Here is a 13,400-nt window from a genome sequence, read left to right as displayed (position 1 = left end):
GTTACACCAGGAACGCACAATCCCTCCATCAGTGCTCAGACTGTCCACAATAGGCTGAGAGAGGCTGGACTGAGGGCTTGTAGGCCTGTTGTAAGGCAGGTCCTTACCAAACATCACCGGCAACAACGTCACCTATGGGCACAAACCCTCCTTCGCTGGACCAGACAGTACTGGCAAAAAGTGCTCTTCACTGATGAGTCGCGGTTTTGTCTCACCAGGGGCGACGGTCTGACTCGCGTTTATCGTTGAAGGAATGAGCGTTACACCGAGGCCTATACTCTGGAGCGGGATCGATTTGAAGGTGGAGGGTCCATCATGGTCTGGGGCGGTGTGTCACAGCATCACCGGACTGAGCTTGTTGTCATTGCAGGCAGTCTCAGCGCTGTGGAAGACATCCTCCTCCCTCATGTGGTACCCTTCCTGCAGGCTCATCCTGACATGATCCTCCAGCATGACAACGCCACCAGCCATACTGCTTGTTCTGTGCGTGATTTCCTTCAAGGAATGTCAGTGTGTCAGAATGCCATGGCCAGTGAAGAGCCCGGATCTCAATCCACTTGAGCACGTATGGGACCTGTTGGATCAGAGGGTGAGGGTTAGGGCCATTCCCCCCAGAAATGTCTGGGAACTTGCAAGTGCTTGGTGGAAGAGTGGGGTAACATCTCACAGCAAGAACTGGCAAATCTCGTGCAGTCCATGATGCAGCTGATGGCCACACCAGATACTGACTGTTACTTTTGATTTTGAACCCCCCCCCCCCCCCCACCCCTTGTTCAGGGCCACATTATTCCATTTCTGTTAGTCGCATGTCTGTGAAACCTGTTCAGTTTACTTCTTAGTTGTTGAATCTTTTTATGTTCATACAGATATTTACACATGTTAAGTTTGCTGAAAATAAAAGAAGTTGAAAGTGAGAGGACGTTTCTTTTTTTGCTGAGTTTACATAAGATGCCCTGAATCAGAAATAGACAAGTGCTGCTGAGGAGGCGGGTTTCATTGAGACCGGCTTACCCCCAAATTCTACACAAAGAAAGAATTGACACTATATATACACCGATCAGCCACAACATTATAACCACCTGTCTAATATTGTGTAGGCCCCCCCTCGTGCTGCCAAAACAGCGCCATCCCGCATCACAGAATAGTATTCTGGGATGCTATTGTTCTCACCACAATTGTACAGATTGGTTATCTGAGTTACCATAGACTTTCAGTTCAAACCAGTTGGCCATTCTCTCTTTCATCAACAAGGTGTTTCCTTCCACAAAACTGCCGCTCTCTGGATGTTTTTTGTTTTTGGCACCATTCTGAGTAAATTCTAGAGACTGCTGTGTGTGAAAATCCCAGGAGTTTAGCAGTTGCAGAACTACTCAAACCAGCCCATTTGGCACCAACTAATGGGGAGTTTGACTAATTGAAAGATCTAGTCCCCACATAGGTTCCATTTGCATCGTAATGGGCATTAAATCTCTTAAACCCTCCTCTGTGCTATCCGCTTTCATACATCATGAATCTTGAAGCTGGGTTCATGATTCGCATCAGGGCGCCAGCGTCGAGCATCACTTTGAAATCCACATGAAAAGCGCTTGCAGACAAATGTGTCTGTTTTGGTGATAGTTAAGTCATGACGTGCTTCTGTGATAATTAAAATGCTCCTTACATAGGCTGAAAAATACATCAAATAGCATTAAGAGGTCCTTTCTCCATTTTATCATTGACACAGAAGCGCTGTTGTGTTTGTGTGTTGTGATGTGCATCAATGTAATGACTCCGGGCAGACACATTACAGAGTTTCTGCCCTGTGTTTATGCTGTATTAACATAAATGCATTAATCACGATTAATAAAATGAACGCGTTAAACTTTTAAAGTAATCGCATGCATTGACACGTTAATTCTGACAGCTCTAATAACCAAAAGTCATGTGTTGTTCAGGTTCTGACAGAGTGAATGTCACAATGAAATGTCTGGGTCATATTCTACACCAAAATCAAGTGGAAAAGAAAGTAAGGCCTATTTTAAGGTTGTTAAGATTTGTTGCATTGTGACATAACTTTCATGACAGTTTACCAACTTTTCCCCAAAAATACTCATTAACGAAATGCGTAAAATTTACAAACATCCTGCCTGGACACATTTTAAAAATAAATAAAATCAGCATAAATGAAAAGAATCAAATACTGCCATGATATATATATATATAATTTTTTAATTTTTTTTTTTTTTTTACAATTTCAATAGTATATAATTATTTGTTCTCGCATTACATTAAGTAGAATGAGACTTAATTGCCATGAAAATCTCAATGCAAAAATTCTCTCTCTCTCTCTCTCTGTCTCTCTCTCTCTCTCTCTCTCTCTGTCTCTCTCTCTCTCTCTCTCTCTCTCTCTCTATATATATATATTTAAAAAAAATTATAACACAGAGTAGTTCTTTAAAGCCTTGTCCATTTAAATTATTTTACAGACAAGACATTGTCTTGTCATACCATGAATGACATTGTTAGAATTTCCATTTAAGTTTCTATGAACTTTCATCCCCAAACCTTTCCAGTTTGTGACAAGATATCTGAGGTGACCCATCCATGTTTTGAACAGTTAATGTAAAGTATTTGTGATTGACTATAAATGTTCTTGGATCAGAGTTCACAAAGAAACATTTCATATTGAATGGAAAGCCGTTCATGGAAAATATGAAGTGTGCTATTTTCATTTAGCTTTCCTTCAATATACAATTTATAGAAGGAAAAAAAACTATTTATATTGAGGAATATGGTGCTTAATTATAATTCTCAGAACTTTTTATGGCATTTTTCTTATTGTTCCTTGAATACATCCTGTGAATTTGTTGATAGCAGTTCCTTATGGATGCAGTCATTAACAAATCATATACTGGAGGTGTGGTTTAGCATGGGGGAAAAAAACTAATATCATACAAATGCCATAGTTACCTTTATCTAGGGGTAAAATAAAGATTAATATTAAGTAGATCTGCTATGTTTAGAAGAAAACACTACAAAATGGACGTGTTTTTGAAAAGCAAAAAAATCCAGATCAATTATTTATTTATTTATTTATTTAATTGTATTTATTTATTTATTTATTTTTCACTAAGACCAGCACATAAGCTTAGTCTGGTTTCAGATTTATTTATTTTTTTCTTGACAGGAACATGTCATTCCACATATTTTTGCTAAATTGCTTATTTGTTTGTTTGTTTTTTTAGCTTATTTTATTTAATTGGCTTTTTTTTTCATATCCACAGTTCCCTATCTGTCACTCACTCGACATTGTGTCGATGTAGTGACACTAGGGGTCACTCTTGGGAGCCAGAAACACCTCTGGTCTTTGATAAAAGGCCAATGAAAATTGGTGAGTCGTATTTGCATACCACTCCCCCAGACATACAGGTATAAAAGGAGCTGGTATGCAACCACTCATTCAGATTTTCTCTTCGGAGCCGAACGGTCGATGTTCATTGAGCTGACTGTTCATTCACTTCTGTTGGATCTGATGACGCATTTCAGCGGCTTCTCCCTCCTCTGCACCGGTGCACTGCAGAGAACGCCCCTGGGTGCTTCGGCAGAAATAAGAGTATATTTCTCTAAAAGAGCGGCACACACGGAACGTCTTTTTAAAGATGCCTTCCATTTGTGTGTTATTCCTGGTTGCGGTCATTATCTCTCAACTTCTGATGGTGGTCAGAAGTTCAGCTCCCCCGCCCTCACTACCCTCGATGGTGGGGCGGCCAGGGGCTATTCGGCGATTTCCCCGGTGGATAAGGCGCTCGCGGTGCACCTATGCCCGCAGAGCGCCGCCACCTGGCATAGGCACCCAAAGCTCCCGTCCAAGGCCTGTAGGTTTATGTCGTCCCTGACGGCCAAAGCCTACAGTGCCGCTGGACAAGCCGTCTCTGCTCTGCACGCCATGGCTCTCCTGCAAGTCAACCAAGCCAAGGCGCTAAAGGAACTGCACAAGGGTAGTTCTGGCCCGGAATTGATGCAGGAGCTGCGCGTCATGGTCACGGGCGGTCTCTCGGGCGGGCGATGTCCACCTTGGTGGTCCAGGAGCACCACCTTTGGCTCAACCTGGTCGAGATGGGAGAGGCCGACAAGGCATGGTTCCTTGGTACCCCCATTTCCCAGGTTGGCCTATTCGGCGATACCATCGAGGACTTTGCCCAGCAGTTCTCAGTGGTGAAGCAGCAGACGGAGGCTATCTGGCATATCCTGCCCGGGCGCGGCTCAAGATCCCGCACCCCGCCTGCTCGTTGCCAAGGGCGTCCCCCTGCGGTGACTGCACCGGCTCTGCCGCAGCCCGCCCCTGCAGCCCGGCCCTGGCGTGGAGCCCACCGCAGGAAGCAGACGCCACCCATCTCATGGCCAGCCGCCAAGAACCCGTGAAAGGCTTCGAAGCGCCCCGAGACGGGTGACCCAGGGACGACGAAACCCACTGCTTTGGCGCTGGTAAGCAGACCACTCCATCCCCCGGTGGAGGGCCGGGAGGAGAATCTTTTGTTGCCTTTTCATTTTGGCTGGTCTGGACCGTCCGACTCGGCTACGCGATTCAGTTCGCCAGGTGTCCGTCCAGGTTCAGCGGCATCCACTTCACCTCGGTGAAGGGTGAGAACACTGCTACCTTGCACGCGGAGATTGCTACCCTCCTTCGGAAGGATGCGATTGAGCCTGTCCTTCCGGCCGAGATGAAGAAGGGGTTTTACAGCCCCTACTTCATTGTACCGAAGAAAGCCGATGGGTTGCGGCCAATCTGACACAAAAACACATTCTAGCGAGCATCTGGCATCAAGATTGGTATGCGGTGGTAGACCTGAAGGACGCATACTTCCACGTCTCGATTCTACCTCGACACAGACCCTTCCTGCGGTTTGCATTCGAGGGTTGGGCGTATCAGTACAAGGTCCTCCCTTTCGGCCTGACCTTGTCCCCTCGCATCTTCATGAAGGTCGCAGAGGCAGCCCTTGCCTCGTTAAGGGAAGTGGGCATACGCATCCTCAACTATCTCGATGATTGTCTAATCCTAGCTCACTCTCGTGATGTGTTGTGTGCACACAGGGACCTGGTGCTCTCGCATCTCAGCCGACTAGGGCTTCGGGTCAACTGGGAAAAGAGCAAGCTCCTCCAGGTTCAGAGCATCTCTTTTCTCGGCTTGGAGTTGGACTCAGTCTCATTGACGTTGCACCTCACGAACGAGCGCGCACAGTCGGTGCTGACCTGTTTGAAGGCATTTAGACAGAAGACAGCGGTTCCACTGAAACTGTTTTAGAGGCTCCTGGGGCATAGGGCATCCTTAGCGGTGGCCACTCCGCTCTGGTTGATGCATATGAGACTGCTTCAGCACTGACTACAGAGTCGAGTCCCGAGATGGGCATGGCGCCAGGGGGCACATCACGTGGCCATCACGCCGATCTGTCACCATCTCTTCAGCCCTTGGACCGACCTCACGTTTCTACAGGTCTCCAGGCACGTTGTGGTTACGACAGACGCCTCCAAAATGGGCTGGGGCGCTGTATGCAATGGTCACGCAGCCGCTGGCTCATGGATGGGCCCGTGGCTACGTTGGCACATCAACTGCCTCGAGATGCTGGCAATTCTGCTCGCCCTGTGGAGGTTTCACTCACATCCCGGGCGACCTCAACACTGCAGTGGACGTGCTGTCACAGGGAAGCACGACCTGATCATCAGGTTTCTGAGAGGCGCCAGGAGGCTGAATCCCTTCAGACCGCACCTCGTTCCCTCATGGGACCTCTCTGTAGTTCTTCAGGGTCTACGAAGAGCCCCCTTTGAGCCCCTGCAGTCAGCTGAGCTTAAGGCACTCTCTTTGAAGACTGCCCTCCTGACTGCGCTCACTTCCATCAAGAGGGTAGGAGACCTGCAAGCGTTCTCTTGGACCGGGCTATGTGCCCAAGGTTCCCATGACCCGTTTTAGGAACCAGGTGGTGAACCTGCAAGTGCTGCCCCAGGAGAAGGCAGACCCAGCCCTGACGTTGCTGTGTCTGGTGCATGTTTTACGCATCTATTTGGATCACACACAGAGCTTTAGAGTCTCTGAGCAGCTCTTTGTCTGCTTTGGTGGACAGCGGAAAGGAAGTGCTGTCTCCAAGCAGAGGATCACCCACTGGCTCATTGACACCATAAAAATGGCATATAACGCCCAGGATGTGCTGCCCCCAGCAGGGCTACAAGCCCATTCAACCAGGGGTGTAGCGGCCTCCTGGGCCTTGACGAGTGCTGCCTCTCTAACAGACATTTGCAGAGCAGCGGGCTGGGCAACACCCAACACCTTTGTGAGGTTCTACAATTTCCAGGTGGAACCGGTTTCGTCCCGTATAGTGGCAGGCACAAGCAGGTAAGTCTGAGACAGCTGGCTGGGTGTATCGCTTGCGCATAGTGCCTTTCACCTCCCCTGAGCTGAAGACGTGTGCTGTTGACTCCCAGGAGTGTTCACAAACTGTGTTCCCTGGATGATTTCCTCCGAGCCCTGTGGCAGACGAGTTTGCGGAGAAACTCTCTGCCGGCTCAGTACATGTGCTAACTAAGCCCTGTACTGGGGTAGGTGCTCCGCATGTGGTGGTTCCCCATAGGTAACCCCATGTGACGTATATCTTCCGTTAATTCGTTTCCCTGTTGGTAAACTGCATCTTCCTTGGGCTTCCTTGCCCCAGTCACCATACTTGTAGAAACTACTCCCCCCGTAGGGTAGGACCTACCATGGGACTTCTCCACATAATATACTTCCGACAAAGCTCGGCAAGACCATGTGTGGTCTCCATGGTATCTTCCCCTCCTGCCACAATGCTGAACTACCCGCTGAAATGGCCGGGACCTTGTCTCGGCTTCTCAGCACAAATCCTGAATGAGTGGTTGCATACCAGCTCCTTTTATACCCGTATGTCCGGGGGAGTGGTATGCAAATACCACTCGCCAATTTTCATTGGCATTTTATCAAAGACCAGAGGTGTTTTTCGGGCTCCCAAGAGTGACCCCTAGTATCACTACATCGACACAACGTCTCGTTCCCTCCATCAAGGAACAGAGGTTACGCAAGTAACCAGGATGTTTTCCTGAACAACCACTGGCTAGCTCAACTTGTGCCTTTGTTGGCTGTCATAACTCAGAATAATTAATGATATCTACATAACTTATCTCTGACCATCTCTTCATGTCATACACACTCATGTGAGGCACTGTCTATAAAAAAAAAAGTCATCTCGTCTCTGTGTAGATCATCATGTTTTTTTGACACATTTTTACAAATATAATACCTTAAACATTACATTACCTGCTAAGAATATACGCCGATGCAAATGAAAACACAAAAGACCGGAAGTTGAAAACGGTCAAATCGTAGAACCCTTCGTGTTCAGGAAAAATGGTGGATAGAATGAATGGGTAACTATGGAAAGATTTATTTTGGGGCTTCCATGTTGACAGTATCTTTTGCTATGGCAAACACTGCACCCACCAGAAGAATGAGCAATTTTATTATGAAATCAAAGTATTGTTTATTGTGTCTGCTCTCTGTTGTCATGTTGCTAGAACACTAGTGGTCCTTTCAGTGTGTGACTCAAAGGGGCGGATGTGAGGCGATGAGTACACTCTAGCTACACAAGGCAGGAAATCCGCACATCAGGACCTGTGGGAAACATTTATTGTCAAGCCCAGCATATGTTTCGCTCTTGGCAGTACTGCTTTCCTGTTAAATGCAGTTGCTGACAGAAAGTGCAGACATAAACTGCGAGAACTTTATTTTCTAGGAGCCAGACAAAGTTTTTGTGATGTGCCTTAAATGGATTATTTGTTATTTTGTTCTCAGCCGCCACATGAAAGGGATTAAAGAGATCGTTCACCTAAAAATGAAAATTCTGTAATTATTTACTCACCATTTTGTTGTTCCAAACCTGTTTTTTTCTGTGGAACACACAGGATATATGTGTGTATATATATATATATATATATACAGGTGCTGGTCATATAATTAGAATATCATCAAAAAGTTGATTTATTTCACTAATTCCACTCAAAAAGTGAAACTTGTATATTATATTCATTCATTACACACAGACTGATATATTTCAAATGTTTATTTCTTTTAATTTTGATGATGATAACTGACAACTAAGGAAAATCCCAAATTCAGTATCTCAGAAAATTAGAATATTGTGAAAAGGTTCAATATTGAAGACACCTGGTGCCACACTCTAATCAGCTAATTCACTCAAAACACCTGCAAAGGCCTTTAAATGGTCTCTCAGTCTAGTTCTGTACGCTACACAATCATGGGGAAGACTGCTGACTTGACAGTTGTCCAAAAGACAACCATTGACACGTTGCACAAGGAGGGCAAGACACAAAAGGTCATTGCAAAAGAGGCTGGCTGTTCACAGAGCTCTGTGTCCAAGCACATTAATAGAGAGGCGAAGAGAAGGAAAAGTATACCAGCCGTATACCAGGAAGTTTTAGAGCACTTCATGCTTCCTGCTGCTGACCAACTTTATGGAGATGCAGATTTCATTTTCCAACAGGACTTGGCACCTGCAGACAGTGCCAAAGCAACCAGTATCTGGTTTAAGGACCATGGTATCCCTGTTCTTAATTGGCCAGCAAACTCGCCTGACCTTAACCCCATAGAAAATCTATGGGGTATTGTGAAGAGGAAGATGCGATATGCCAGACCCAACAATGCAGAAGAGCTGAAGGCCACTATCAGAGCAACCTGGGCTCTCATAACACCTGAGCACTGCCACAGACTGATCGACTCCATGCCACGCCGCATTGCTGCAGTAATTCAGGCAAAAGGAGCCCCAACTAAGTATTGAGTGCTGTACATGCTCATACTTTTCATGTTCATACTTTTCAGTTGGCCAAGATTTCTAAAAATCCTTTCTTTGTATTGGTCTTAAGTAATATTCTAATTTTCTGAGATACTGAATTTGGGATTTTCCTTAGTTGTCAGTTATAATCATCAAAATTAAAAGAAATAAACATTTGAAATATATCAGTCTGTGTGTAATGAATGAATATAATATACAAGTTTCACTTTTTGAATGGAATTAGTGAAATAAATCAACTTTTTGATGATATTCTAATTATATGACCAGCACCTGTATATATATATATATATATATATATATATATATATATATATATATATATATATATATATATATACGTGTGTACACTCTAACGGTCAAAAGTTTTGAAACCCTTACTCATTCTTTATTATATTATTTTTATTTTTTATTTTTTATTTTTTTCACATTTTAGAATAATAGTAAAGTCATCAAAACTATGGAATAACATAAATAGAACTATGGGAATTATGTTGTGACTAAACAAAATCCAAAATAAATCAAAACTGTTATATTTTAGCATCGTCAAGTTAGTCACCCTTTGCCTAGAATTTGCAGACATGTACTCTTGGCATTTTCTCAACCAACTTCTTGAGGTATCACCCTGGGATGCTTTTTAAACAGTATTGAAGGAGTTCCCATATATGTTGGGCACTTATTGTCTGCTTTTCTTTATTATTTGGTCCAAGACATCAATTTCAAAAACGTTTTTTTTTTTTTACATTAAATTTTTGTTTTATAATGAAATAAATTAATGTGGTGGTACAATTATATTTTTGTCTACACAACTAATTTCAAACATTTAAGCATACACCTTCAGATCAAAAGATTTTTAAGATCATGAGAAACATTTAAGTCAAGTGTTTCAAAACTTTTGACAGGTAGTGTATATCTATTAGCTATTTATTTTTTTGGAAAAATATTCACACAGCCCTTTCAACAGTTTATAGTGACCATATCTTTCAAGCTTTCAAAAGGACAAAAACACCATAAAGCCTAAAAAAAATAGTTATTAACAACTTAAATATTTTATCTTTTTCTTCACACATAAAGCTACCGAGCAGCTTTAGAATACTTGGAATAAAGCATGGACTGCTTTTGGGTGTTTTATGGAGCTTGAAATCTGTGGGCACTATGTAAACATTCTTCAAAATTGTATCCTTTTGTGTTCCATGATAAAAGTACTGTGAGAAAACAGTGACAAGTTTTTATTTTTGGGTGAACTGTTCCTTTAAGGATTCAAGGGAGAATGTCATGGCACTAATGCTTGCCTTGGTTGTCTTGGCAGCTGTATGGCGACTGGGAATCTCAGATGCGGCGGGTGATGAAAATGATCGCAGGAGGCGGTTTGACCATCACTGGCTCTCATAACATGTGCGGAGACTACCTATACAGTGGCCATACTGTCATGCTCACCATCATGTATCTCTTCACGAAAGAGTGTGAGTGAACTCTGCTGTGAGCAACACAGCCCCCTAGTGGACTGTAAAGGCACATGCTCTGATTATCCAGTCACCCTGAAAAGTATTCAAACACTTAAACCCCACTGAAAATGGTGAATGTCATTGAAATTAATAATATTATTATTAAAAAAATAATAATTGTTTTAAAGAAATAATTTTTTGTATCTTACAGATTCTCCTAGAAGGTTCTGGTGGTACCATTGGGGCTGCTGGGTTCTCTGTGCAATAGGAGTCTTTTGCATTCTACTTGCTCATGACCACTACACCATTGATGTTGTTGTGGCCTACTTCATTACCACACGCCTCTTTTGGTGGTATCACACTATGGCCAACCAACAAGTGCGTCTGTTTGTATGGCACACTACATTTTGTATCCATTTAGAGCCCTGTCAACAAATACTCAACAATGGATTCTTGCTGCTTGTTAAAAGGACACTACAGAGGATCTCATTTAATTTTTCATGCAAAATGGACATACCATTATTGAGCCAATAAATAAAAATCATAAAATCACTACAGGAAGCCTACAATAATGATTATACTCAGCAAGTAAAGACGCTGACTACCACACCTGGAGTCGCAAGTTCGAATCCAGGGTGTGATGAGTGACTCCAGTCAGGCTTCCTAAGCAACCAATTAGCCTAGTTGCTTGGGTGGGTAGAGTCACGTTGGGGTAACCTCCTCGTGGTCGCTATAATGTGGTTCGCTCTCGGTGGGGCTTGTGGCGAGTTGTACATGGATGCCGCGGAGAATAGCGTGAAGCCTCCACATGCGTTATGTCTCCGTGGTAACATGCTCAACAAGCCACGTGATAAGATGCATGGATTGACGTCTCAGACGCGGACGCAACTGAGATTCGTCCTAAACCACCCGGATTGAGGTGAGCCACTATGCCACCATGAGGACTTTTGAATGCATTGGGAATTGGGCATGCCAAATTGTGGAGAAAAGGGGAGAAAAATCCCCCCCAAAAAAGATACGTCTTTTAGCACTTACTATCATTGACTCTTGGTGTAGCTAGTCAGATCTCCTCTGAAATGGTGCAGGCAACCACGAGTGTACCTCAAACCATCAGATTCATCTGCGCGGAACTGACATAAAAGTTACTTGCGGGGGAACTTTTGTTTTGTTTTTTAAGTAACTGTTTTATATTTTAACCACAGAGGTCAATGGAGAGTCTAGAATTCTGTAGTGTACCTTTTAAATTGACTTTATTAATATGAGCTTGAAACACAATGCTCGAACATTTTGTCACAACTTAATTTGTAATAACGTTTAATTGATTTGGGAACAATCCCAAATTTCAGGTACACATAACTGAATTTGTTTGTACAGCAAGACCTTAACAAATCTGTTTAAACATATGTATGTATATGTGTGTGAGTGTGTGTGTGCTGTGTATATATAGTGTGTTAAAAAGGCTTTATTTAATTGCGTGGAAAAGTTTTCCTTGCATTAATAAAATTCATTTTTAAGTTCACTGAATGTTTCAATTTTAGTAAATATGTTCAGTGCATTTCTAACCCCCTTCATCTTCATTTTGTAGGCACTCAAAGTAACATCCCAGACCAATTATTTCACCCACGTGTGGTGGTACAGATTTTTCCAGTACCTGGAAAAGAATGTTCCTGCCTTCGTACCTCGTAGCTATCAGAAGCCCTTCTCATGGCGATTGCTGAAGTGGGGTCACGTGAAGTACACGCGGATAGACTCAGACTGACCAGGAACATGCAATCCCTCCAAGTCCATGTGGACGTTGGTCTCCAAAACGTGCGCCTGAAGTGCCAGAACACAAAAATCTGAAGTTGGCCTGAAATTGGAACTAAACCCTTTAACACTCTGCTATGAGTCTCCGTCTAACAGACTAGTCATCCAAAGCATCTCATTCCTCACTGGATTTATTTTTGGACCTTGGATGTAAAGCTTATCATATACAGTTTGTATAGGGCTAAGTTTAAAGGAATGGTTCTTACTAAACTAATATTGTTTTGCAGTTTACTCATATTGTTCCAGACCTGTATGAATTATTTTCAGTACATATGCATTGAGTGGGAACTGAAGCTTTCAAGTTTCAAAAAGGACACAAAGCACCATTAAAGTAGCCTATCTTTAGCTATAATATGTATTCAGAATACCTGGAATATAGCACAATTTTATAATATGATATTTTATGCTGCTTTTTTGCCATTCTGGAGCTTGATGGCTTAAGTCCTCATTCATTTTCATTATGTGAAAAAGAGCTGTCTGGATATTCTCTTAAAAATTCACCATTTGTGTTCCATGGAAAAAGTAACATGGTTTGAAACGACATGACGATGAGTAAATAATGACAGAATTTAAACTTTTGGGTGAACTATTCCATTTGCTTTAGGATAATGGTTTACATGAAACCAAGCCAAACACAGCTAGTGATGATAGGCAAGTTATGTTGTTCTCTCTGGTTGTGCAGTTGGGCTCACATTTGTCCAGATCATCATCCTGCATCGCACAACAGGCCCCAAAGAAGTGAATCGCACCAACAAATGCACATTCATATTCAAGACTGCAAGAGCCAGCTAGCTAAATGCCAAGTTATTGACTTGACTATGTGTAACCTAATTATGTTTGCCCCTGTTTACAGGCAGAAAGCCATCTTTTCAAAATGTTTTTTTTTTTTTTTTTTCACACATTTTGAAATGTCATTTTTCTTGTCATTTGGTCAGAGAATGTTTCTATGGATCTGATTTTTATTTTCCAAATTACTGCTTTATTTTTTTGTACTTAAAAAAAGCAACAGAAGGTGAATATATGTTCAGATAATCTAATGATCCTCAGTGCCTTAATTTTTCAGATTTAACAGTATTCTGGCAGTCATGTGTAACAATGTATTTGTTTGTTTAAAGACAATGTCAGTGTTTTGGACTTGGATCAGTTATATTCATGGTGGTCGTAACTACCATCTGCTGAACTGTAGTACTACATATGCTTGAAATAGAACCATCAAATTATCATTGTCACCCGAATGTAACAGTCCTGTTAGTGGCTTTCCATGACTGTGTCTTCAATGCTATTTCAGATGTCCTTAACCATT

General features: G+C 42.8%; 1 protein-coding gene across 10 annotated transcripts in view; it reads left to right on the top strand.

The window, feature by feature from the left end:
* LOC127422885 (phosphatidylcholine:ceramide cholinephosphotransferase 1-like) overlaps positions 1 to 12,992 on the top strand; it is a 51,132-nt gene extending 38,140 nt beyond the window's left edge. For all 10 annotated transcript variants that reach the window (XM_051666705.1, XM_051666699.1, XM_051666697.1 and 7 more), the window contains 3 exons: positions 10,156 to 10,309; positions 10,503 to 10,669; positions 11,877 to 12,992. In XM_051666705.1, coding sequence (XP_051522665.1) covers positions 10,156 to 10,309; positions 10,503 to 10,669; positions 11,877 to 12,050 — 495 coding nt within the window. In that variant the 3' untranslated portion in view covers positions 12,051 to 12,992. The remainder of the gene's footprint in view (positions 1 to 10,155; positions 10,310 to 10,502; positions 10,670 to 11,876) is intronic.
* The last annotated feature ends 408 nt before the right edge of the window (positions 12,993 to 13,400 follow it).

Source organism: Myxocyprinus asiaticus, chromosome 32 (assembly GCF_019703515.2).
Source record: "Myxocyprinus asiaticus isolate MX2 ecotype Aquarium Trade chromosome 32, UBuf_Myxa_2, whole genome shotgun sequence".
NCBI lineage: Eukaryota > Metazoa > Chordata > Actinopteri > Cypriniformes > Catostomidae > Myxocyprinus > Myxocyprinus asiaticus.
Note: the sequence above shows the minus strand (reverse complement) of the source record. Positions and strands in the feature narration are given on the sequence as shown.